Here is a 27,040-nt window from a genome sequence, read left to right as displayed (position 1 = left end):
ATCCATTACTGCAGGATATTTTTGGCATGGGAGCTATTAAAGACCAGACAGTGTAAGATGGTATTGAAATTCTGGCCTCACATCTCCACTGAGAGGAAGCCCAGATTGCATACACTAAACGTAAAACACTATCCCAAGTTAGCAAGTCTACACTGAGTAAGAGCCATTGAATAAAAGTATTTATTTTAACACATTTGCAGATCCATGTTTAATATAATTGTCACCTAACAAGTGAGCATATTATCTTCACCCCACATCTGCTGATGTAATGTAATCAGCATCATATAACAGTTACTCATTGCACAGAACTGAATAGGTATGACACCAATTCACCATTATGCACTGTCTCAGGATTTCTGCTTTTTGTCATTATGCCAGCTCAAAGACTGAAATGACTTTCAGAAGGCGATTTGTATATGTACAGAACACTATCGGTCCAACAATTAAGGCCCATCTCTTACTGGATAATTGTTCTGATGGGTAGTTCATATTAATAATTGTTGCTAAGTATAATAAAAACCTGAAGGGGCATAGAAATATTTCTAAAGTGCATTACTGCAGCTAAATAAATAGCAGCAATTGTGTATTTAAAAAACAAACAACCACCATACAAAGGATTGTGACCAAACTTGAAAAAGTTTTACACTACAAAAAGAAAACCTTGCAAAAACAAAAGGCAAAGGCCTTGCATGATTCAGTCTACAGGAGGTATTGAATATCAAGAGGTTCACACACACACAGAACAGAAGGCTCTCTTCAAAATTATCCATAATACATAGCAGGGCAAAAAACAAATGCATTGGATACATGTATTTCCTCAGAATTGTGAAAAAAAGGTTTTCTTTAGCTGCCTGCTGTCCAGCATAAGCTGTTATAAAATGCAAGTCTGCAGTTTAGCATAGCAGTAAATTTACCAAGACTTCACTGGCAGCAAATTCTGAAGAATGGATTAAAATCCCCATTTTGCGAACAGTATTCCAGTACAATAGTGAATTCCAGCTCATGGTTTTTTGCGCCTGAAATAAAAAGCACACAATACTCTCAGCTCAAAGTTTGGATTCTCACAGCACAACAACTTTCTATAACCGTGTTCAAGAATGTTACTTAGATTTACATAAAACTTGTATTCATACAACAGACTAAGAATATATAGTGATGAAAAGAATCAATTGGTTCAGTGATACAACTACGCTATGGATTTTATTCAACGCATCAGATTGGGAGCGACAACTGTTAAGTTCACAATGTGCTTTTGCATAGAGTTCAACCTACACACACAGGACAACAGCAAGACTGACCCAACAGGCAAAGCGAAGACTTGATCCTGCTCCTCTAAAAGGCAGTGACAAAGCTCCCACCCACTTTGATTAGGCTCCAAGATTACAAGGAAGGGGGTTTTGAAAAAAAGTTTATACCATAGCAGGATTACAAGGGAAAAGTTTGTAAACAGATCTAAAAAATCACAAGTTTTCCGACCAGACGTTCCCAAAAGTGCCAGATTTCAAATGTATTCCACCTCTGCTATTGGACTTGTAAAGACAAGTTTTCCCACTTGGAGCAGTGTACACCATAGATTGAAGTCTAATGCATTAGCTTCTTACAGTTGTTTAGCCTCTCTATTTTGACCTGAAATTTTTGAAGATTGTTTGGTCATTATGGGGTCACCGTCTGTTTCTACCCACCCTGCAACCCCCTTTTTGCTTCATGAAAAGCTCTTTTACCTCTGAAGCCCTCTCTCCTGCCTGTAAACATCGTGTAAAACTCCAAGCTTTCTTCCCCTGAGCTGAACGGATCACTTCCACAGCACTGCCAGCACCTATCTGCAAAAGGCCAAATCTGCAAGTGAACTCTGTTCTCCAGCAGCTAGGCTACCAGACTACCTAAACAGCACTTATTCTGTCAGCAAGTGTTTGAGACCCAGTCTTGCCACTTACAAAGTTTCATGTTGAAACTCTAGCATTTGTTTGGACTCTGGTGTTAGAAACTGGAACTTCTACATGACATTAGGTGAGTTTTCTATTTGTATAGCAAGATGGGAGTTTTACATTCACAAACTCTCCAGGGTGAGACTGAGCTTCCCCAAGAAGCCTCAGGCTGTCATCTGTGAATTCAGTATGTGGAACTCCAGACTCTGAACAGAAGCAGGGCTTCTCTGCCATGGCTAAGGCCTGTGCTTCTCTGTTAGAAGCTTTAAGTACCCAATCTGGCAAGTGGTAGTTGGAATTTAATATGAATTACATCAACTTTGCCATCAGATTATTGAACACCATCCTCCTCTCCACGGTACCTTAAACAGTTTTTGTAAACTAATAAAATGTACTTAAACTATCCTTCCTTCCAGCCATCAAGCAGAGATCACAGATAGGCTCATTTGCACTATAGCGTGTTACTAACATTGACTGGCACGGAGATTACTTTAATCCTTTGCAACCTTAGATGTATAATGGCCAAGGAAATCAGGGTACAATATTATCATTTCTCTTCACTTCTGTCCCCGATACATTGCTCCACCTCTGAGCTGTTAGGGCAGCCAGTGTTCCAGCACAGGTTTGTGGATCCACTCAAACTGCCGCTGAAGACGTACGGTATCGATGTCAGATGTTACGATCACACCTCAGGCCAAGAGTTCCAAGTGTGACCAGTGATTTTGAGGGCCCAGCTTGAGATGTCTTACAGGGGATTGATGTTCAGAAAGTTGGCCCAACTCTGAACATCAGACTCCTTTCAGGCTTATCAAGTTGGGCACCCAAAAAAGTCACTGTTCACACTAAATTTGGCTTCAGTTTTACGCCACTTTGTCATTCCAATTGCCATGGCACTTAGCTGTCTCCAGTTGTCCCTTCAGTGATATATCATTGCTCCTTGATAATCTGAGTCAGCAAGAGAACCCATTCACACCAGCAGCGGCAAAAGAGTAAATGGATGGAACCACAAAGGCACAAAGTGGCAACGCCGCCAGGATTGACATTTCAGGAGTCAATCCTTACCTTAAATCTGGTAAGACTTGAGGGGAATAATATTTTTCCAGACAAGGAGCATTTAGAGCAAGAAAGCCAGAAGCTCCAATTATGATAAGTTAGTGTGACACCTACTTGGGCTGAGCATGATGCTGATATCCAGGTCCCAGACTGGATCCTGCCCTCATCTCCACAGCTACTGAACACTGGAAAGACACATGCATTAGTCACAGCTGCTGCATAAAGCCAGCAAAAAGACAACAGAATTACTGGCGTTATTCCAGATTCACACCAACGTAAGAATCTGGCCGGCTACTTGTAACTTACTCTGGTTTCTACATCTGTCCATTCAGATTCTGCAGCATCTTCTGGTGGAGTAGGACTTGAAGTTGATGATCTTCGCTTTCGACTGAAGGAGGCAGAGAGAAGAGTTAGTCCTGAAAGACTGCTGTATACAGTTCAATAAACTGTCAAATGAGTGACTCCACAAGCCATTATCTAGAGATGGTTCACTCATATGGAGATGATGAATAGCTTCTAGTACCCCAAAACTCCAGCAGCATGCCAGCGCTACCTGTAGCTGCAGGCTTTACAAGAAACCCTTACCTCAGTTTTACATATATTAAGCCAGTCTTACCTTAAAGCTGGTAAGTTCAAAATCTCAGCAACTTCATTCTTCTAAAGTTTCTCACCAAACCATTGATAGAATTAGAATGCGCACATTCTGGGGATACTAGGTTCTTGACATTATTGCAATTATAAAATTATATGTGACTGACCCGGTTGGTGATTCTTGTTTTAGAGTCTCTATATCCGTGAACTGGACTGCCTGTCCACCACCTCTGGTTCTGTAAACGTCACCCTGAAGGAAAGAAACAAACAAGTTACTTACAAATTAATATAATTACTTGGATATTATGTTTACACAGAAACTTGAATTGTGGCCAACTAGTACATGACCTCAGTGTTTGCAATAACTATGATTTCTTTCAAGGAAGCTCCACAATCAACCCAGAGAGCACAAACACTTGAGCATGCACTAGAGTGGACCATCAGCACATGATGTACCCAGAGGTTGTCAGCTGCCTCCCCCAAAATGGTGCAAGAAATTCCTAAGATAGCAGATTACAAACACAACTGAGTAAGGTCCAGTTTCAATGCTTTCATTCGGCAGTCTAGACAGGACTATACTTGTGTTGGCAGATGGGATAAACCCTGGGATAAGTGGGGTCAACAAGCCCTTGGGGTAGCATGGAGGAATTTTATTTTAAAAAGTGACCATGCCCTACTAGTCAGAGCTAAAGGAAAACTGCAGCTGTTTTATCCAGTTTAAAGTTCACCACAAGAAGTACTTATCAACACTGTTTCTTTGGAAGGGAGTTTAAGTGACAACAATTGGCATTTCCAAACAAATGTGCTGAAAGCGGCCATCTGGCGGAATTGACATATTTTGTGAAACTAGCAGAGCCCCCTGGCACTCAAAGCCTACGCTGCATCCCAACTTGCTTTAAGTGTTTGCCAGACTAACACTTGGAAGCTACATTCTGAAAGTGTTAGATTTCATATTGCTTTGTTGTCGCAGCAAGATGGGAACTGGCTCACGCTGCTAGAGGAATGAAGCGACATCACTTCAACAAGATGGTCAAACCTCTGTAACTAGGCTTCAGAAAACCCGTGGCAGTCACAGGCTTAACACATCCACTGATTATGGATGGAGTCTTACATAATGGGACAAACGATCATTTTATTACGGTAGGTGCAATTTTTTTTTTTAATCAAAACTGATGCAGATGAAATTTGGCACGCAAAAAGCTAGAAGAGCACATTCAAGTACTGTAAGCTTACTAGAAATGTTTTCTAGGAACTGAAGCGTCTCCTACCCCAACCTGCAACTTCCAAAACCACAATCAGCAAAAGCACTTTAAGTCAAACACATCCTTATGCAAGCTAAAATCAGAAACTCTGGATCAGTTAAGTACTATTTGACAACACAAAGGTATTTGCTTTACCTTAATCAGTTTAGTTTCAATCTCCCCATCAGAAGCTAGTTCCTGATGCGTCAGCATGTACTTGTCACACTTAGCTAGTGCCTTTTCGTTTGCAGCTGCTACTGTGATGGCATGGGGGACATGTGGTTGCATGACCGTTTCAGTTGGCACATTAGAAGGTGGCTTATGATCTACCCATCTCTCCCCCGCTGAGCGTGATCGTCTGTGTCTGAGACGAACTGGAGGTGCAGTCTGATCAGAGTGGAAAAGGAACCAGAAGAAATAAGCATAATCAGTAATTAAAGTGCAGCTTTTCAGGCCTGGTTAAAATGTATTTGGAAGAAGACCAAAATTTCATCTCTAAACTTTTAATCAGAATTGATCTTGCAGGGAACCATTACTGACACACTTACTATTAGAATTACACTTAGGCCAACTCATTCTTTGCAGTTTTAATTAAGTTCTACGTAGTTGGATGGATTCCTTAACCAGAACTTCAGACAAAAGAATTTAAACTTTTTTGCAGCAGTTCTCAAATGTCCAGCCAAACTATGAATTCTACACACATTAAACAGGCCTGAAAAAGCAGTTACGCAAGATAGTTTCCATGGACGCATTCCTGGGTCAAATGGTTTGTTTCTCAGGTATAAAGGGAGCAGATTCATGGCACAGATTTTAGGAGGCGTTACTTCAGCAGAGTCACTCAAAGATGGGAGGCCTTAAGTGTATTTCTGGGTAAATACTGTGGAGAAGGAAGAAGCTTGACATTAGCCCCTCTTTCCAGAGCGAGACTGGTCTGGCACTCAGTTGCTGGAATGTATCAGAAGTTATTGATGTGTGGATACCTCTACTCTACCCGCACACCACCCACCCTCTGCTGGGCAGAACTAGAAGTATGTTTTAACCTGCAACAGAAGATCTGTTAAATATGGACCCTCTTATGAGATCACAGGTGAAAATGTTACAAGAGGTAGTATTATTATGCAAGAAAATAAGCTTCATGCTGAGATCTTCTCTGAAAGTTAAGCAGAAGGATGGCTGAAGTCTCAGAAGGGGCAACGTAATCCTCTTCTTAAGAAAGAATTTGAGGGACCTCTGACACAAGGCCGTGATTTATGTTCATCAAACTGAAATCATTCTTGACCAAGACATGACTTTAACAAGGTGCATATTTTAAATGCTGCTCTTGATGTGGAGCTGAAGACCAACCATGGAGGGGCCAATCTGAACACCACACTGAAGGGATGAAGTTATAATGGTACTTCCCACTACCTTCTTTTGAACTGCATAACTGGGTGACTAAGTACCAACCCTTATTCTACAGAGAGCTAGATTCAGGATCAGAGTCTAGAAGTAAAATCCCAGCCGCAAAGAACAATTATATATACTGTTGTCCCCCTGCCAAATAAACTCTACAGCAGAGGTCACTTAATATCCTTCCAATGAGGTGCAGGGAAGAAGAGGGGAAAAAGGGCCTCTTTTTGATCCATCCAAAGTACACAAGATCTCCATTCAGTCACACAGTTCACTGTCCCCATCAAATTCAGCCTTTTCCGCCTATCATGCGAGAGTTTACATTGCTCAGTTTTAAGAGAAGTAAGATGAAACTAGCAAGACCACTCATATGGGTAAGTGTTCCTCTGCTATCAGGCTCTGGGAACTAACAGCTGTAAATAATAAGGGGAGATTTTACACTTCTGTCTCACATATACACCCAATGAAAATCCATTTCATTAGTGACATGTGGCAAGACCACCCAACTCAGCTCCATGGATATTAAACCCATCCACTGCACTTCCAAGACTTGAGCATTGATTGCATTGTATTTTAGCAACAGGTATAAGGCTTACAGTGCACCCTCTTGATAGGTCTCTTCTCAGAAGCCCCAAACACTGTTTACAAGCATCTATGTTATCAAAAACTACATGCTGCCAGGATGTAGAAAGCAACATTAAGATTTGGGCAAAGAGAAGTTTTCAAGGCTCACCTAAAGCTACCTACAGTAACCGTTTTTTTTGGCTGGGTGAGTGAAGTATTCATTTTCCAATTGGTAATTTTTTGAGACAGTTCTGAAAAGCTGCCTTAGGAGTTTAGATCCTTAAAAAAGGGTGCACTGTATTTGACAATAGACAATGTTCCTTAACTTGCTACCAACAGGGGTTAAGATAAAGTTTAATTTGAATGGCATTAGTATGAAATGCATCAAAAAGTTTCTGTTACAGGAACTTTGTTTGTAATACAATTAAGGGAGTCCAAGATATGGATTCACAATGTAACAGAGATTTTACTCCTGTTTACAACGTCTCAGAATAATCTGGTATTTGTATTTGTCTATTAGTTTTACCTGAACCCCTATAGCAAGAATGTGATGATAAAGCGAATAGTGTTAAGACAAGCATCTCCTTGATATGAACTGGTACACAAAAGAATCACTTAGACCAATTAAAACTGAATGAGAACTGCAAGTAAAACCACCAGTTTTATTACAAATATTCAAATTTAGTAAGAACATTTTAATGGTTGTATGAATCCCAGACTCAGCTCATTACAAGTGAGACTGCTTGTCCAAACAGTTTCCAGCTGATAAATGAAATTTCCACAAACAGCTCATGAGATCTTTAATCTGCCCAAAAATGACTGGCAATTGCAGACTGCCAAATAAGTTTAAGAGACAGACAAATGGAGACACAAGGAGGTTTATAGTCAGAAAAATTAAATTGTTGTTCCTGGAGAGAACTATACACACGCTGACGAGACACAGACAGACATACTCCTTTAAGGGCTTTTATATGCTGACTTTAGAAACCAAATTAGACCATGTTTTGCAAGTGCCATGACACATAACTTGGAGGCAGCAGTCAAGCATGGAGAAAATTTGTAAAATTGGGTCCAATTCCATTTCAGGGGTGAGCTCACATATGGCAGCACACACTAAGCTTAGCAATGGTTTGAGAATGGTAATCTTCTGAGCCACAGCAACCAAGCACTGCTACATGTAACCATTGCTAGGAGTAGCACTAACCCTGCAGCATTGGTCCTCTTCTATTTCTATCTCATCTCTACGGCTGGGGACCTCAATGACTCCAGTCCAGTGCATCCCTCGCCTTCTGTCTGACACATTACAGTTTCTATTTTGCTCTGGTTCCTGTTGTCTACTCCTTGCCTTAGGTGTGCCAATGGTATGCTTGTTGTATGGAGGAATTTTCTGCTCCCACTCCGAAATACAGGATGCCACACAAATGCTGCTACAAGAGTTAGAGCGTCTATGCAGCTGTGGCTGGCTCATGAGAGGTTGGCTGTTAGGGACTTGAGTAACATAGTTACTAGAAAACTGAAGAAAATGGGAGAGAAGTTAGTGAACACATACAATTTTGAATTGGTAAAGTATAACACTTCTCAGAAATCATCCTATATGGCTGACTTGCGTATATGCAGAGAGTAATAAACGCAAGTACTTCACATAATTAGGGGTTTCATTGTCAGCTTTAAAAAGCCAGGGCACTCTTTCAATTTGTCAAGTGTAAGGTAAAAGAGCATGCAGAGACAACACACTAGAGGGGAAAAAAAAAAACCTTAAGGAATTTAGTAGAGCCCAAAACATACTCATTCTCGTGTCCCATTCCCAACAACTAGAGAGAAAAATAATCAGCTACATTTAGCTTTATAAAACCTGTTTGTCTCTGCACTGACGTACAAAGAGATTCACATATAACATACTGGTGCTGGCGGGGGAGACACAGATCTCTGAAAAACCTTCTCCCGATCCTTCTCCCGTGAAGGCCTCTCTGGTTTTTCATTCTTTGGTTCAGTAACAATAGCTTTCAGTTGCTTCAGTTTCTCATCTTTGACCCAGAGCTTGTTCTGCATCTCCAGCTGTTTTGCCGCCACACGGCGCTCCTGCAGGTGAGAACAGAGTGGAGGATATTGTTGTAAATAAAAACCAAATTAGACAAGCATACATTATTGTGATGACAAGTGAACTGAGGAGAGCTGTGTATTTCAAATGGAATGAAGACTTTCCAGCCAAGATGTGGACTTGTCAAAGTAGTCACTATGTACACTAGGCCTGGCCAACTTTGAAAGCTATCTAGCATCTTCAACATCCTAATTGAAGAACAAAGTGATTACATTCATTTAGTAGCACACATCACTCATATTGTAGTGGCTAAGTCTCTAGCTCAGGTAATGGATCACTATAGCAGGTTGGTTCCTCAGAAGCTATTCCCCCCCCCCCACACACACAATTGGCAGAAAATTTGCTGTTGCTAATATACCACGGGAAGAGCAGAACCCTTATGGCTAGGTCAATGACGACAAATGACAAAGAAAATCTGATTTTGGGAGGCAAAAAAGTTATGAACCAGAAGGAAACAATGCTAAACTGTTTAAAAAAAGCAAATATTTGTAAAATAATTTTTAACAAAATTTACCAAGTTTACATCAATACCCTTCTAGAAAAATTCTACTTCAGCATAAGATCACACTTGTCAAATTTCAAGATGAGAGTGGATGGTCTGGTCTCTGTCTCTCAAAACTGGATATACAAAGAAAAATTAATTTCAGCCTTAGCTTGGTACAACGAACATTGCTCCATTAAGCATTTCTAACAGATACGATAGTGTACTTACACATTCCTTCTCCCACTTCATTGTTGTCTCTGTCACCATGCCTTGCAATCGTGCTTCCAATCTACGCTTATCAGAAGCCTGCCGCTGCAATTTCTGACTCTTGCTTTCTAGCTCTTGCTGCAAATTACGTTTGTCTTCTTCATAAATTGTAGTAGTTTTCTCTAAAATCTCAATCTGGAGGAAAGACCATAGCATTTTTTCTTTTAAGTTTCACATTTAATTGCTCACAAAGCATTTTCTCAAAGAGGTGCACAATAGAGCAAAGGAGCTAATCATATTTTAACATGCTTTAGACCACAATCAGCAATTTTAGAACAGACAAACACTCCAGTAAGATCCCTTGAAATTTCAAAGACAATTTCAGAAGTTTGTAGCACATACTGTATATACTCGTTCATAAGCCGACTCCCCAAGATGGATAGGTAAAAACAGTAAAAACTGTACGACTCTTTCATAAGCCAACCCTGTATTTCAGGGGTTGGCAAACTTTAGCTCCCAGCCAGTCAGGATACGCCACTGGGGGGTCGGGACAGTTTGTTTACCTGGAGCGTTCTCAGGCACGGAGCCCCTCAGTTCCCTGTGGCCGCAGTTCGCCGTTCCCAGCCAATGGGAGCTGTGAACCGCGGCCACAGGGAACTGAGGGGCTCCGTGCCTGCAGATGCTCTGGGTAAACAAAACGACAATGTATTAGATATTCAATTCAATGATTTCAGAGTTTAAAAATCATCAAATTTGGTGTAGACCCATTTATAAGCCGATCCCTGCTCTTTGATGCGTCACTTTTTTACCAAAAATATTCAGCTTATGAACAAGTACATACGGTAGTTTAGCAATTTCTGGTTTTCTTGAAAGAAACTTAACTTTAACTCATGCTAAAGCCAAAACAAGTAAGACATTTTGATTAATATCCCCACCAAATGAGAGAAAAAACAATTAACTAAACTATTTTGAGAAAACCGTATGTGGAAAAAACTTCTGTCTTTGAATTAAAAATTTGCCATTTGCTAAGTAAGGTATAAATTTTGTGCCTAAGAACTGAGTAATTTAAGATTATGCAAGAACAAACCTTGTACTCTAACGTTTTAGTTTTCTTTTCCAGTCGTTCAATCTCCATTTTCTGTCCTGCTATCATTTTCTCCTTTTCAGTGAGTTTTCCTTGAGCGTAGTTTTCCTTGGATACAATGCTGCTATCAAATTCCTGCAGCATAGTTTTAAATGCGAGTACTGGAATAGATTCAGACATTGTAATCCATATAAATTCACTTAGGGAGAATCTTTGCACTCCCTCCCCAGAACATTAAACTAGATCAACTTTTGCCTCTTCCCTGCTAGCTTGAAATATGAAGATTGCCTTATTTTGCTTGCTGACACAACCCTGCCAAATGCCTGAGTATTTATATCAAACCACAATGAAGTTTTGAAGCATCATTCACGAATTTAGGCAAATTAGATATTTTCCGCCATGTGCCCACTGGGATAGAAGATATAGCTAATTTACTCCAGTTGCTTTGCACAACTGCCTTTCATGTATTGATTAGCAGAGGAATGGTTTCATATGGAGAATCAGAGTAGCAGCCATGTTAGTCTGTATTCACAAAAAGAAAAGGAAAAGGAGTACTCGTGGCATCTTAGAGACTAACAAATTTATTTGAGCATAAGCTTTCATGAGCTACAACTCACTTCATCGGATGAATTCGGTGGAAAATACAGTGGGGAGATTTATACACACACACACACACACACACACACACACACACACACACACACACACACACACACACACACACACACACACACACACACACACACACAGAGAACACGAAACAATGGGTTTTATCATACACACTGTAAGGAGAGTGATCACTTAAGATGAGCTATTACCAGCAGGAAGTGGGGGGAGGGGGAAGAAGGAAAACCTTTTATGGTGATAATCAAGGTGGGCCATTTCCAGCAGTTAACAAGAATGTCTGGTTTCAGAGTAGCAGCTGTGTTAGTCTGTATTCGCAAAAAGAAAATGAGTACTTGTGGCACCTTAGAGACTAACAAATTTATTTGAGCATAAGCTTGCATCCAGTGAAGTGGGCTGTAGCTCACGAAAGCTTATGCTCTAATAAATTTGTTATTCTCTAAGGTGCCACAAGTACTCCTTTTCTTTTTAAGAATGTCTGAGGAACAGTGGGGGGGGAGGGAACACGACAAAGAAAGAAAATAACAGAACACCACTAGCCATCACCTTCAGCCCCCAACTAAAATCTCTCCAACGCATCATCGGGGAGAATATATATGGAGAATCAATGCTCACCATTTTTGGTGAACTCTTCTGACAACATCTGCCGCATTCTGTGGCGTTTCTCAAGGACTTCAATCAGTCTAGGAAGTGTTTGGTCATCATTCACGTCCAGTAGTTCACATGATGGTAATGGAGGGAAGTTCTGCAGAAGAATTTCTGTCACAGACTGTTCTTCTGTTTCTGTAAGGATTTAAAGCAGACAATCCATGACAGCAAGCTATTCTAAAACTACTTCAATATTACAGCACACAGACTGAAGCCACCCACTCACTCCCTCTCACCCCAAAGCATTTTGGAAATATAAAAGCCTGGACATTTTAATCAGGAAGAGTTTCCACCACCTAGATGGTAGCTGATCAGGCACAACTGTACCAAAAGAAGGGTTTGAATGTGACACTGCTGCATGTAATAAGTGTTTCAATTAGAGAAGCTATAAACAAAAGGTAGGTGTAAAGGGAAGCTTGGAAATTTAAGAGAGATTAAAAGTCCTTTGAGCATACAATTTTTTATCCAGTTTAAAAATTATTTTTGTCCAAATATTGCTGTATTTCTAGATCCATGACCTCCCTCAAGGGAGGGGCTAAGGGAAAAGTTCATCTACGTCTGTTACCACTATATCAAAAATGTATATTGGAACTAGTAATATGTGCACTAAAACCAACTTTGTTCATTATAATTTATAACCCTGCAGTATAAACCCAAGGTAACAAATATACTTATGACTTCATTGTATCGGTTAAGTTATAGATTATGTAAGAGATTTTTGTTTTATTTTAATGTTATTTTTCTATTAGTCAGAAGTCTGGACTTAAGTCTGTGCTATGAAACCATGTATCGTCATTCCAGTTTTTACCTCCGCCGATTGGGCCACCTCGAATCTCAAGTCTTCGTGAGAGTTCATCCTTAAAGGCCTGGTTTCTAAATCGGCGTCCTGGGGTTAAGCCACACAGTGGTTTATCAACAGGTCTTGCAACTTCAACTTCTTGGGTCATTTCTGCAAATCGCATGACTTGCTATGATAGAACAATATGCAGTTTTAGATACTCCGTATTTAGTTACCACAATCTTTAGCCACAGTGTGAACTTGCAAGTATCTAGATACATATTAAAAGGGACATTATCAAGTTGAGATGGCTTTTAAAAGCCAAGTTACAGGTAGTTCCAACTATTACAGCTCCTGCCCAGTTTCCCTGGTGGTTTTACAAGGGTGTAAAACCCTCCCCACCCTCTCCCTGATGCTGCCAACAAACGAAACAGTGAAAGTGACTATACAGAGTGTTGGCAAACAGTTAAGGCCTAGGAGAAATGTGGCTTCTTTCAGTTATAGTATTCTTCAATGCCATTTCTAGGAATAAGGAGTGTGATTGTTAGGTTGGGGGTTTCCCTTTAAAGTTTGTTTGTTCCTTGTGAGATGAAGTGAGAGATTCCCTCCCCTTTATATTTTCTCTCTCTTCATATTCATTTCATCAGTTTGGTGGGAATGGAATGGGGAGGGGGGGGGGGAGAAGAATCAGATGCAAGTTACCAAGCTTTCCTCATAGTCCTCAGCCTTGGGGTTAACGCACACGACCATACGCACTTTTCCTTCTCCATCAAAGTAGTTCTTGAACAGATGGGTTAATTTGGAGTCTCGATAAGGGACCATCTAAAAAGAATGAAAAAAAACCCCAACAACATTTTCAAGCAAAAGTCTTGACAGGTTAAACGACAGTAAGGAGGTGGGTTGTCATATACCTTGTTGGTTCCATACATTTGGTTCTCCCGTAGAACTTCAATACATGTTCTTAATGTCATAAGTGACTGGTTAATATTACCTGAAAGAAACAGAGCTAGTGTTAAGCGCTCAGATGGATATTGCCCCTTAGTTACAATATTCCAAAGTTAGTGGCCAATTTATGCCTAAAATTGCATTGTTTGTGGGGGATAAACTATTCTGATTAAATTAGGAATACCTCAAGCCTTTTCTAGTTACTTTAAGACAATGAGTAAATGATACAATGGGTAGTATCCAGCTTTCCAGACAAGGGGATTTAAGAGTCATTTGACTTAATAGAACAAAAAGACACCCCACCAGGATATTTATCTTGAGCCAGGAGGCACTACCATATGACCAGCTTTCTAGTCCACAAAACAATAGTTGCATATGAGCATATAAGCAACAGACCATCCAAGCCAACTATACCTGCTTCACGTAGTCTGTTTCCTTCAGCTTTTGTCCTATTCGTTCTTTCACTTCCAGCTAAATCAACCAAGGACAGCTGGCTTAAAGTTATTTGTTCTCTCTCCTGTTCAAGAAAAAAAATAAAATGTTTAATGCCATTTGCAACGTCCCAAATATAGGGGAAGAAATAAAATTACATGAGACTTTTAAGCCTTACATAAATGTTGTAAGTTAACACTTAATAAAGGTTAAGGAGAGAATTGAAGATCTCTCTTATAATTATGTGAGAGGCTATGAGCTACTAATGGTTTAGTGCCCTAGCATTCCAGGTTCTGGAATCCAGGATCCATGTTCTATTTCAGGCAGTCTCAAACTACAAATGGCCTCTCCCAAAACCTCTCCCAATTTCTATATGCTTAGTTTTTGCGTAACAGTAGCCAAGACAAAGAGCAAGGGAACAACAAACTTTGCTTATTTTATTAATGCTCACCTTGACAGAGGGAGCTTTGACTTATGAGGCGTTTAAAAAGTGCAACTGGAAACTAGTAATTAGAACATCCCAGAGAGGAGCCATTGTCTAGGTCATCACCGCCCTTCCCACACACTCATTGTGCTCTTTAAAATAATTAGCCTCTGAATTTCACCTGCAGGACATTATCTCCATCTGCATCCAGTGGCGCCTGAGCCAACTTAATCATAAACACGCTGTGAGAACGACTAGATTCGCGATTCAGCTGAGTGTTAGCAATGCGCCTTTTCTTTTGACCTGTTAAACAAGAGAGCCCTTTAATCTGAGTGGCAGACCAGTAGAGGCCATGCAGATCTTCATGCCTCAGATATACATGACTAAAGTGACCACTACTCCTGAACATTTCTTACCTCTCCAAAAAACTTCAAAAGCTTCTTCAGTAGATTTTACCTCTACTTCGGTGCATCCTATAACATACATGTTGTGATTCTGGTCCTCACGGAGTACTTTGGATTGTGGAGGTCTGCAAAGAGCATGGTTTAGATCAAGCTGACAGGCAGCAAGGCTTTTAAAGCAAGCACCATGCAAATCCTTATGTTTAAAGATAGATGTCATACATAGATGTCAAACATTATCCCACACTAACAGAACGGAGAGCCAATACAAATGCATGGGGAAATATTTAGGCAGGACTAGATACAGTTCAGTTATTGCTTTGCTTTTACACATTTAATTGCAATGCATAGTAGGCACTATGAGACTGGAGGACTATTGCTACATTCCTACATGCATAAGCTCATACAGAATCATATAATAGACTTCATCAGCATTATTCTGAATTTCCTAGAGAAGCAGAGAAAGGGATGGGGTCTGAATTTATTTACAGCAACACCATACAATAAATTCAGCTTCTCCATTTTTAATAGAAAGGAGAATATGCTGGGCACATACATAAAATCACCATTCCGCACAGGAGTGTTGCAACTGTTCCACCTATCAAGGGAATAGGGTAAAATATTACAGCACCCATAGCAACCTCTTAACATTTTAATCATTGTAGTTTGCACAACAGGAAATAATGTAAAAGTTAAGACCAAGTTATGGAAACGTTTAACAAGATGGTGATCCTCTAGTTAGAGCTTAACAAGTGGTTAAACAAAATAATAATAATAACAACAAAACAAAATAATTGCAATTCTCCTCTTAAAGCCTCATGACATAGCCAATATGTTCTATTGGTTTGTGGACCCTATTCAGAGAATTAGATCCAAAGACCTCAGGCCAGAGCCATGACAAATCTGTGTGCATTAATTGTTCTGCCATAAGCGTGTCAAGTTTCACAAAGATATTTGTACACCAGTAGCTATTTGTGAGAACCTTAATTTTAGATCCATTTAAACAGAAGCACAAAGCAGAGAGTTAACGTGGAGACAAGACAAAAGTTTAGAGGTGCGCTTGTGTTGTCCCTAAAGGGCACTGTTTTCCCAAAAGTTCCCAAACACTGTAATGGTGGGAGGGAGCTCACCCAAAGGCTGCCTCCAAAAGCCAGAGTTTCAAACTGACACCCAACGTTTCTGTTCCTGTTTCAATGAAGCATGAAGCTGATTAACAGTGAGTCAAGGTCACCAAGCCAGTATCAGTTTCTTTGGAAACAGGAGTAGGAATGGCAGCTAAGAAGTTGTATAGATTGCAAGTTGTAGTCATCAGTCAAGAGTGCTGTTTGTAAGACAACATGAACAGATTTGGGAGTTCCACAGGTTCCAAGAGCCTGTACCAATGTAACAAACTTAAGTTCCTCTTTTTATATTCCCTTTAGAGTGTGTTACAATTTAGCACCAGCAATAAGACACCTGTTCCACAGTTTTAGATCCTGCTGTAGAAACTTAAAACAAGCCAACTCCACACTACCTCACAGCAAGTTCCCATTTTTCAGATGAGGTTTAGGCAGACTTGTACAAGGCTATGGAGGGTGTCAGTGGCAAAATCAGATTCAACTGTCTGGTTCACAGTCTTGTCTCCACACCACTGTACCCAATATTCCTTTCTTGAGTAATTTCGTTTGGACTCAAGACAAAGAGGTGGGGATTGTGAGCATGTCTCGAGGTAACCCAATATTAATTACAACCTGGAGAGGTGGTAAATCACTCAAAGAGGCATATTTAAAAAAAAAAAAAAACACTTACTTTGGTTTTATTGGATCGAAGGGAACTTCCTCCAACAGGTCATATATGTAGTTATTGTAGATTTCAATATACGAGACAAACACACTGTAGACGTTGTCTTCTTCAACCTCTTCCACTTTGCAATGATCTCGTACACTGATCATATCAGCAAATTCTGGATCTATTTGTCGTCTGTTAAAACCATGCATGACATTATTACAATACAGCATCCATGACAAGCGGATAACTCATCACATATACCCTAGAATTAGAAGCTATACTAAAAGCAGCATAGTCTAAGGGTATGTCTACACTGCAATTAAAACCTGTAGGTGGACTAGGCCAGCTGACTTTGGCTCAGGCTAAGGCACCATTTAAATGCAGAGTAGATGTTTTCAGGCTCAGGCTGGAGCCCAGGCTCTAGTACACTGTGGGGGTCCCTGAGCTCAGAACGCAGCCTGAGCCCAAATGTCTACACTGCAATTAAACAGCCTCTTAGCCAGAGTCAGCTGGCATTGGCCAGCCACGGGTATATAACTACAGTCACAAAAATGCCCACGTTGAACACTGATGCCATGTATCCAGTTCTCCTCCAAAAAGAAAGAGCTAGAGCACTTGTGAAAGCAGTAAAAAGCTTAAATAGAGTCATGTTTATTACTATATATTGTGATGAAAAATTTTCAGATGTAGTTGTGTTACCTGGTCAATTACCAAGCAGTTACAGTTAGTCAGCCCTATGCAGAGCTCATTAATACTTTGTACTTATAGCATCTTCCATTCATTGAACTCAAACACTTTTTAAATTTAACATATCTTTTACTAACAGGAAAGGCTAAACCACAGACAATTTAAGTGACTTAACCAAGGTAATGCTACGAATCATATTGCAAAGAATAGAACCTAGGTTGCCTGCCTCCAAGTACTCAGCTTTAAATGTTGACTAGACTATGCTTTATCTCACCAGAAGAAAAAGGAAGAGTGATACATTAACGCTTCCTGAAAATGGCGAGAAGCGTTCATGAAGGGTGTCTAAGTCATCAAAACTCAAGTTTTGGAATGACGTGCATCAACAGAGATAAGGTAGATGAGGTAATCTCTTTTATAGACAAATTTACAAGATTACACAGAGCTCTTCTTCAGGTCTGGGAAATGTACTTTGAGTGTCACAACTAAATAAACTCTCAGAAAAATGAGAGGCCAAAAACACCATATCACCTGTGGGTGAACACTTTTCACCTCTATCGGACCTTCAGTCCTCATCCTCAAAGGAATTCTGTACAATACCATCAAAAGTAGCCTGGGAGCTTAAATGAATAACTTTTCTAGATACTAAAAATCATGGATTGAACAGAGACACTGGATATATGGCTTATTACAACAGTCTATAATCTGCCTCCCCCACCAATTCTTGCCCCATTTTCTCTTTTCCCCCCATGCCTGGAAAGCTTGTAGCTCAAAAGCTTGTCTCTCTCCCCAACAGAGGTTGGTTCAATAAAAGATACTGCCTTACCCACCTTGTCTCTCTAATATTCTGGGACTGACACAGCCACAAAATTTCATACATATGTATTAATACACCATTTCATTCTACTTACTTGCCAGATGGAGTCTTTGGAATTGGCATGGCATCTCTTTTCTGACGCTCTAACAAAGCATCAACTTCACACTGCACATCCACACCGTTCTTGTCATCAAGTTTAAAAACCTGAGGGCAGCAAATGGGGTTAGCGGTCATGTGACGATCTTAAACACTGGAAATGGTAGTTCGTAGCGAGGGTTAATTGTGATAAAAATGTCAGCCCGATAAGAGTGAAAATATGACTAATGATCTCTGAGATAGTCAGACCTAACTACTTCATTGACGTGCCATCCTGTAGTCATTCTCCATTTTTGACCAGGCTCTGCTTCTGATGCAGATGTTTTGTTAGATTACTTTATTTTGATTAAAGGACTGTAAGGTTATTCTTACAATTTAACAATTTAGAACAGAGAATAACTTTGACTGTGTTTAGGCTGTTACTGGGGAAGTTTCTCTAAAGACTTAAAACAAAGCAACTCACAAATCGCTTGGCCTGAAATGGTCCTATGCTGTTGAAGATCATGTCTAAGCACCGGGGAAGAAGTCCTCCATCACCAGGAGAACCTGTCATTGTGTGTGTTTTCCCACTACCTGTCACACCATAGGTGAAAAGGAGACCTAGGAGTAAAACAGTTACAGTTAAATGTTCCTAATTGGACCTTATTAACAAGAAAACCTTCAACTTGAACTGTCACTTGATCCTATCCAATAAAGACAGAGGTGCGGGGGAGACTTCCTCATTTGGAATGGTTAACATGAATACTCAAGACATGTTGGTACCATCCCAAAGGTGAGAAAGGAAAGAGTTAGTCCAAAGGAGGAAAGACCACAGCTGCATGTCTTCAGTGCAGTGACTGCCCAGAGAGCAGGACTGGGCCAGCGAGTGTAAAGCCATTCCCCCCAGCACACTGTAATGCTGCTCAGGACAAGACTAGCTGGCACTAGCAGAAAGACCTCAGGAAAGTACTAGAAACGAACAGTTTTTAACAAACTCTAGCTGCTCAGAGTTCCCCTTTCTGGTTAAGTACATTAGAAATGAGAGTGAAGGCAGCCATTTTGACCATTGCTTAAAACCTGACGGCGGGAAGATTGTTTGTTTTTATTCTGCTCTGAAGAGCTTCAGATACAGCAGCCAGATGGACCTGAAGAACCTGGCCTCATGGTATCAGACAGGTTTTGATAGTTCACATGAGCCAATCACCAAATTACCACCACTATATAGCTATTCAATAGTATTTTTCATCCGTAGATCTCAAAGCTCTTTTCAAAGAAAGTCGGCATATTATCCCTATTTTACAGGTGAGGAAACTGAGGCATGGAGTAGGGGAGTGACTTCCCAAGGTATCCCCAGCAGGCCGGTGGCTGAACCCAAAGTAGAACATAGAGCAAGCACTGGATTGGGATTCAGGAGATCTACTAGGCCAAACTGCTTGCCAATCAAGACTCTAGTCTATTTACCAAAATTATACATCATGGTTTTGTAGACAAAAGCCTCTACAGTTGATTGGTATGCAAGAAAATTAAGCCTCAATATAAATATCTTGCATGTATCTGAAATAGGAGTAATTTAGAATTGGGGGGGGGCGGGGTTCTTTGCACTTTGTTACAAGGAAGTTGTTTCTATTTTCATAAAAGAATAGGACTATTTGAAAACTCGTTTTCAGAAGACAAACTGAGAAACCTTGACATTTTTGGGGAGTGCCACAACAAAGTAAACCTGAAGAAAAGAAGTATCCTTAAGTTTTGAACAGCCTTAACAACAGTGGTTAAAAAAAGATTCCAGGAGAAAGGCAACCAAACAAGAGTAAAAAATAAATGGTTTTAGCTATGCACTTCCACTACAGCATGTTAAATACAAAACAGCTGCATACCATTCTTTCCACGAATGAGATCTTCTACTAGAGGTCTAGCCACAACATCAAAGAGTGCTTTCTGAGTGACAAGAGTTCCAAATACTTCCTTAAACGTATACTGCGTCTGGGGAAAAGAAAAAACATTAGCACATTCCAGACAGAAGAAAAAGCCACCCTCCTTCCCGCAAGATAATAAGAGGTTAGAACTGTATTTGAGTAGGAGGATGAGGAACTGGATGTGTGCACAGTGTGTGGTCCCATGATGGAACTGAAGGGGAATGTGTTGCAGAGCTGAAGCCTGTTTCAACATGCGTTGAAGTCAGACAGATTCTTTCCACTGACTTCAATGAGCATTAGATCAGGCCCTTGATAGTATGTTAACATATTATGCTTGGGAATTAAAGGCATGCGAGTTGAGGTTATTGTGGATGTTAATTGGTTAGTTCCCTGATTAATAGCAATTGAGTTTAAGCCATTTAACTCTAAATTAAGAGCTTAGTGTGAGAATAAATACATAGTTTAATCAAACAGTTTACAAAAAAGTGAAATACAAATTTTAGAAGCCAGCCCTCTGTAGATTGATATACGAACTGTATGGCACGCCTATGATAAACAGATTAGGTCCAAAGTTTGCTGGACAAAGTCAGCATGAGCATTAGCTATCAACTTGTCCATTTTAAATTTGTTTCTACTGCTAGTCTTAAAAAGTACTATACCTCCCTGTATTCCCCATTCCGGAATATTCTGTATCCATCAGGAGGATGAATCTGAACTGTTGTTTCACTGATCACTTCTATGCAACACTCCTGATCCTGAACACTTAGGGGACGCACTCTGCAGTACACCTGATGGAACAGAAGTTTGTTTTCTTAGAATAAAAAGAAGTAATAATAAATAATAATAATAATAAAAAAAGGCAGTCTACTTTGGTTCAGGTTTCAGACTAGCAGCCATGTTAGTCTGTACTCGCAAAAAGAAAAGGAGTACTTGTGGCACCTTAAATTTGTTAGTCTCTAAGGTGCCACAAGTACTCCTTTTCTTTTTACTTTGGTTCAGTTTTTTTGACACAACAAGATGAAATTAACATTTTGATGTTTGCCACTACAGTTTACATGCACCTTAGAAAGTTAAAAACATTTATACATAAAGTTTATTTTAATACCCCAAGACATTTGGTCAATTGAATCTACATTAGCCAACCATTCCCAACTAGTGATATTTGTGCAGTGTATTTCATGCTGCAGAATGCTTAATTTATTCTACTTGAAAGTCACCAAAGAAATCGTTTTATCTCAGCATCTTATAATTGTGTACCAGATCATATGTACTTGAAAATACACGTGATGTACAAAAACAAAAAAAAACCACAACAACCCACATGAAGAAATTCCCTGGCTGCTTCTCTTCAGAGAAATTCCTACTATGGCAGTGACAGGACAATTTTAAGACCCCCGTTGCCCCCCAAAAAAATTTGTCCAATGCCATTAGCAGATTAACAAAGTCACTCTTTTAACAGATTTGTGTCTACTTCTGTCACTTGCCACTGCATACTGACAGTGCTGTCCTTGAAAATCTTTCTACTCTAAATTACCACACAAGAGTCCCAGATTTAGATTCTGGAGCACACAAAGCCCTTGTGGGAAAAGGACTGTCTGTCAAGTGCCGCCCATCAACTCAGGAGTGCCACTGACGGATTCTTATGATCCCATACAATCCTTGTTGGCAAGAAGTAAAGTTATAACTCGGGACCTTGAACCACATAATCAGGGAAAGATGAGAGGGGAGTAAAACTCTGCTGGGGATGGGGAAAAAAAGAGAGAAATTGAGGGAATAGTCTCTGCCACTACATGGCTTTCCTCCCCCTTCATTCCCCAGAACTATAGATGGGATTCACCAGAAAGGAAGCAGAAAAACATTGAAGAAATGGATTAGAAATGCATAAGCCTGATCACAACAAGTGGATTCCAAAAAGACTTAAACACAGGTATAAATAAGTCTGTACAACAGGAGGAGAGGTAGGGGCTGCTTTCACCACATCAGCATTATGTCAGGCACACACAAAACAAGGAGACCACAGTGCTAGTAGAAAGTTAATCATAGAATTTAGACTCACTGGGCTGCCATTCAGCTGCTTTGTAGAAACATTCTCAGACATTAACACTATGGCACCATTTCTGAAATGTTATTAAGATTTACCCCAAACAGCCTCTCAAAGCTACAGTAGGTTTGCTTTCCAGTTGACCTGGAAGAGCAAGAGGGGAAAGCAAGACACCTTACCCCAACTGGATCTTTCAGATTTGTGTTGGATGACTTCTTTAGCACTGGTTTTCTAGGAGTTTTAGTTCTACTGAAAATAAAGAACTGAAAGTTAGACTTGTCATCTAGTCACACGATACATATATTGATTAGCATAGTTCTACCTAAAGAACATTAACTTGCCTCTCCCCAACAATCTTTTAGACTAACTTTCCAACAGCAATGATCTACCTACATCTCTTTAGGAAAACACTGGCCACTTATGGAAACAGGACACCATTGCTCCAAAATGGCAAGTCATAGGCTCCTCAGGCCTTGTATTCACTACTGAAGGCTTTTGTTTTTGATTCTTATCTCAGGGTAAAAAACATGAGAGCTATCCCGAGATACAGACACAGTGAAGACAAAGCATTTTACTTTTACCTAAGGTAAAATAGGAGAGGTCAGGATTGTACTGTAATACTTACTTAAAGAGGGATTTATTGCAACTAAACTTGGACAGATTAGATTTTTTGTGATCGATACGTGTCAATAACGTTGGGCGCAGAGAATTTTAGGGAGAGGGATAGCTCAGTGGTTTGAGAATTGGTCTGCTAAACCCAAGATTGTGAGTTCAATCCTTGAGGGGGGCCATTTAGGGATCTGGGGCAAAAATTGGGGATTAGTCCTGCTTTGAGCAAGGGGTTGGACTAGATGACCTCCTGAGGTCCCTTCCAATCCCGATAGTCTATGATGAAAGTATTTTTTTAGTTTGTGTGTTTATGATTAAATTGATGTTTATTGATGCATATCGATTACAAAAGCTAATCTGTCCAAGTTTAGTTGCAATAAATCCCTGTTTAAGTAAGTATTACAGTACAATCCTGACCTCTCCTATTTTACCGATAATCATCAAAATTTATAGATAGGCATAGAAAAAAATGCTGCCTGAAAACTGTTTGATTTAAGACTATTTACTATGTATATTTTGACATGTGATGTTGACAATGTGTTTTAACAGTATAAAGCTTTAATTTTTTGAATCAACATTGTCATTAAATAATTATTGTCTGACCAGCTCCCAAAAATTGGGGATTGGTCCTGCTTTGAGCAGGGGGTTGGACTAGATGACCTCCTGAGGTCCCTTCCAACCCTAATATTCTATATCAAATTCTGCCACACCTAATAACAGAAAAACTAATAATAAATAATAAAAATATTTTCAAAAAGAAAAGGAGTACTTGTGGCACCTTAGAAACTAACAAATTTATTAGAGCATAAGCTTTCGTGAGCTACAGCTCACTTCATCGGATGCATTCCGATTCTGTAGCTCACGAAAGCTTATGCTCTAATAAATTTGTTAGTCTCTAAGGTGCCACAAGTACTCCTTTTCTTTTTGCGAATACAGACTAACACGGCTGCTACTCTGAAAAATATTTTCAGAACCCTCTCTTCTGGTCTTCAAACCCCCAACCTCATCATCACAAGCAAGTGACCCACACACCAGGACTCACCAACTCAAAGCGGTAACAGAACCTGCCATAGCGACAGATGCAAAACCTGCAGACATATCCCCACTGTTACGAAGATCAATAATCCCACATCAGACCTTTCAAGATCCATGGGTCTTACAAATGCCCATCACATCATGTGATGTACCTGACCAGTGCACTAAATGTCCCCAGTAAAAATGATATGGGTGAAAACAGACAGACAATCACTAAGCTCTCAAATGACATACCAAAAAAAGATAAAAGACAAACACACCATATCACCCAAGAGTAAACATTTTTCACAATACAATTACTCCAGTTCTGATCTCTCAGTCGTCATCTGCAAAGGAAACCTGCACAACGCCTTCTAACACAAGTCTGGGAGTTTAAATTCATAACTTTGCTAGACCCTAAAAATCACAGTCTAAAGGATACTGGATTTCTGGTTTATTACTACAATCTGTAACTCACTAACCCCCCTTTTTTGTCTTATAACTCCAGTGGGGTTAACAGCCATTTCACCTTGAATGGTCCCTTACAATGTGCAACTACTTATGATAAACAATCTTTTCCAGGTTTCAGAGTAGCAGCCGTGTTAGTCTGTATTCGCAAAAAGAAAAGGAGTACTTGTGGCACCTTAGAGACTAACAAATTTATTAGAGCATAAGCTTTCGTGATCCCGATGAAGTGAGCTGTAGCTCACGAAAGCTTATGCTCTAATAAATTTGTTAATCTTTTCCACTATGTATTTAGTTGTGACACTCTGAGTACTTTTCCCAGACAAGATGAAGAGCTCTGTGTAGTTGGAAAGCTTGTCTCTCTTACCAGTAGAAGCTGTTCCAGTAAAAGATAACATCTCGCTCACCTTGTTACTTTAAGGCTTGGTCTACACTAGAGTTAGGTCAACATAAGGCAGCTTCACACTCCAGCCTTGCTCCCACTGATGTAAGTGCCCTACACAACACTGACATTATAACCACCTCCACGAGAGGAGTAGGGCTTATGTCGGTGTAGGTAGGGTGACGCAGTGTGGGTGTAGACACTGTGTTAATCCGCTGTTGGCTGTCACTCATGCAGGAGCCATGAAACTGACAAGAAAGCTAGGCTCCTGGCAGGGAGGAGCTGTGTGTGGAGCTGACAGCCCAGGCTCTCAGCCCCCCACACTGCCCCTGTTAACTCAGTATAAGCACTCCTCATGGGGGTGGGCGCACCACAGACAAAAGCAGGGTAGCGGGGACATAAGCCACTGCAGTAATCACTGTGATGATTGTAAATCGACCTAACACAGGCCAATGTAGACATACCCTAATCCCCTGGGGCCAACACAGCAAACAAGCCTAGTGACAGAGACAAGGTGGGTGAGGTTTATTGGACCAACTCCTGTCGGTGAAAGAGAGGGGCTTTCGAGCTTCCACAGCGCTCTTTGTCTCGCTAGCATCCCGGGACAAACAGGGCTCCACCGCCGCTGCAAAGCCGAAGAACATACCAGACAAGGGCCTCACAGGAAGCTAAAGAGCCAACACCCTCTACTGGGAGGGGGCTGATCACTACCGTACCCACGTGGGGCTGACCTCGCTGGACAACTGCACGGCCTGCTTTCCCCTGGCGGCAGAGTTGCTGTAGCCGTGCGGGTCCCGGCACCTCGGAGGGGGGTGTGCCCGCGGGGGGGGGGGGGAGGGGGAGGAGGTACTGGCTGGGATTGAGTCAACTTCGCCGTCTCTTTACCGCAAGCGGGGATTTCTCAGGCCCGCTGCTCGGCCCCGCTGGCAGCGGCCAGCCCCCGTCACGCCGCTGGTTGCACACGCGGGATCTTTGCCGGGTGCGGGGTGGGCAGGGCAGGGGGTGACTTAGGCCAGGCCAGGCCAGGCGCCCCCCCCACCACACACACACACACACACACTCGCGCGCACACGCGCGCGCGCTTCCCCCTCGCTGCGCTCGGCGGGGCGGCTCAGCCAGCCGCCCCGCCCCCTTCGGGCGCGCCCGCCGCCGGGGCCTTTCTAGCCGCCGCCGGCCTCGAGTGGGGCAAGAGCTGGGCTGGCCGGGGGAGGGCGGGGACCCGAGTGGAGCCGGGCCGAGCCGAGGTCTGCCCCATACTCACGCCGCCTTCATGGTGCCGAGGCCGCTCTCTCGGGTCGCGGGACGGTGGCCGGGCGGGCCGGGGCCGGGCCTGGGTCGCGGGACGGTGGCCGGGCGGGGCCGCTCTAGCCGAGGCCTGGCCGCGGTGCCGGCCGGAGGGTGGGTCGGTCGCGCTCGCGCTCGCTCGCTCGCTTCAGGGATGATTCGATTTCAATCCTCCGCTCCCATCGGGCCGCGCGCTGCTGTGATTCAAATCCGGCCAATCAGAGGGCGCCGTGCGGCTGAGCGTCGCCACGCAACGCGTATGGCGGGCCGGAGCGTCACGCACCGTCGTCGTCTCCATGGAGACGCCGACAATAACGCCCAGGCTGCAGGTGGGGGGCTGAGGCCCGGTCCCGTGCAGCGCAGTGGGGGGACTGCCCCCGGGCAGACACAGAGAGGGGCGGGAGCGCTCGGGGCAGGCCCAGAGGGGAGAGAGCCCCCCCCGGGGACCCGCTGCCTCGGACGTTACCCGGGGCGGGTTTCCCGTTTCTTTTCCTCCCCTGGTGGCTGCAGGGCAGCTGGGGCCGGTGTGATGCAGGGAACCCGGGGGCAGGCGAGAGCTTGTATAAAATGTTCCCTCCCCCACCTTGTCTCTCCACTTCCCTCCAATCCCGGGCAGGAGAGAAGGGGCCGTCGCCCCCGAGTGCCTGAAGCCTGAGCCTCTAGGCACCTGCCTTCCTGGGGGTTACATTTCTACGCCTTGAAGTTACTGAAGACAGCAGTAAATTGTTCATTTCTTTTAGCAAGGGACTGTCCACGAGGAAACTATCCTTAGTGCTGAACCCTAAAGTGTGGTAATTAGGACACGTGACAGCAGCCAGAAAGCTAACAAACAAGCCCAATGAGGGACCCAAAGTGGGTAGATGAACGGGCCAAATGCCCTAGCTTCATGTTCTTATTTACTATAGTAGTTATCCATCATTTAGATTTATATAAACTGTAAGAAGAGTAGTCCATCTAGTGCTCTGGGCACCCTTGCTATAAATATATCTATTTAACTACACAAAAATAAGCAGATGTATCAGTTTCCCTAGATCAACTTAATTACACAGCAGCAATATGACTATAGCTGAAATGAATCAATCCCCTGAGTCCCACCCTCTG

At 41.8% G+C, this 27,040-nt stretch overlaps 1 protein-coding gene across 3 annotated transcripts; it reads right to left on the bottom strand.

Moving 5' to 3' along the window:
- Window positions 1-157: 157 nt before the first annotated feature.
- KIF23 (kinesin family member 23) lies at window positions 158-26,133 on the bottom strand. Of its 3 annotated transcripts, none has more exons than XM_043494191.1 (23): window positions 25,917-26,133; window positions 22,365-22,434; window positions 20,804-20,932; window positions 20,106-20,211; window positions 18,716-18,852; window positions 18,251-18,360; window positions 16,677-16,847; window positions 14,904-15,016; window positions 14,669-14,790; window positions 14,046-14,148; window positions 13,598-13,677; window positions 13,389-13,508; window positions 12,717-12,876; window positions 11,876-12,043; window positions 10,640-10,797; window positions 9,574-9,747; window positions 8,663-8,842; window positions 7,968-8,276; window positions 4,967-5,197; window positions 3,737-3,819; window positions 3,285-3,366; window positions 3,093-3,163; window positions 158-1,016 (listed from the first exon to the last, which is right to left on the bottom strand). In XM_043494191.1, the coding sequence occupies exons 1-23, from the start codon at window positions 25,925-25,927 to the stop codon at window positions 1,001-1,003; spliced, it is 2,904 nt and encodes a 967-aa protein (XP_043350126.1). In that variant the 5' UTR covers window positions 25,928-26,133; the 3' UTR covers window positions 158-1,000. The 3 variants fall into 3 exon arrangements, with proteins under 3 accessions (XP_043350126.1, XP_038275853.1, XP_038275854.1); XM_038419925.2 differs by having other exon boundaries at window positions 22,365-22,431; XM_038419926.2 differs by lacking the exon at window positions 7,968-8,276 and having other exon boundaries at window positions 25,917-26,132.
- Between the last annotated feature and the right edge of the window lie 907 nt (window positions 26,134-27,040).

The sequence above is a fragment of the Dermochelys coriacea genome, chromosome 10 (genome assembly GCF_009764565.3).
Source record: "Dermochelys coriacea isolate rDerCor1 chromosome 10, rDerCor1.pri.v4, whole genome shotgun sequence".
Lineage (NCBI taxonomy): Eukaryota > Metazoa > Chordata > Testudines > Dermochelyidae > Dermochelys > Dermochelys coriacea.
This window is presented reverse-complemented; position numbering and strand designations above follow the sequence as displayed.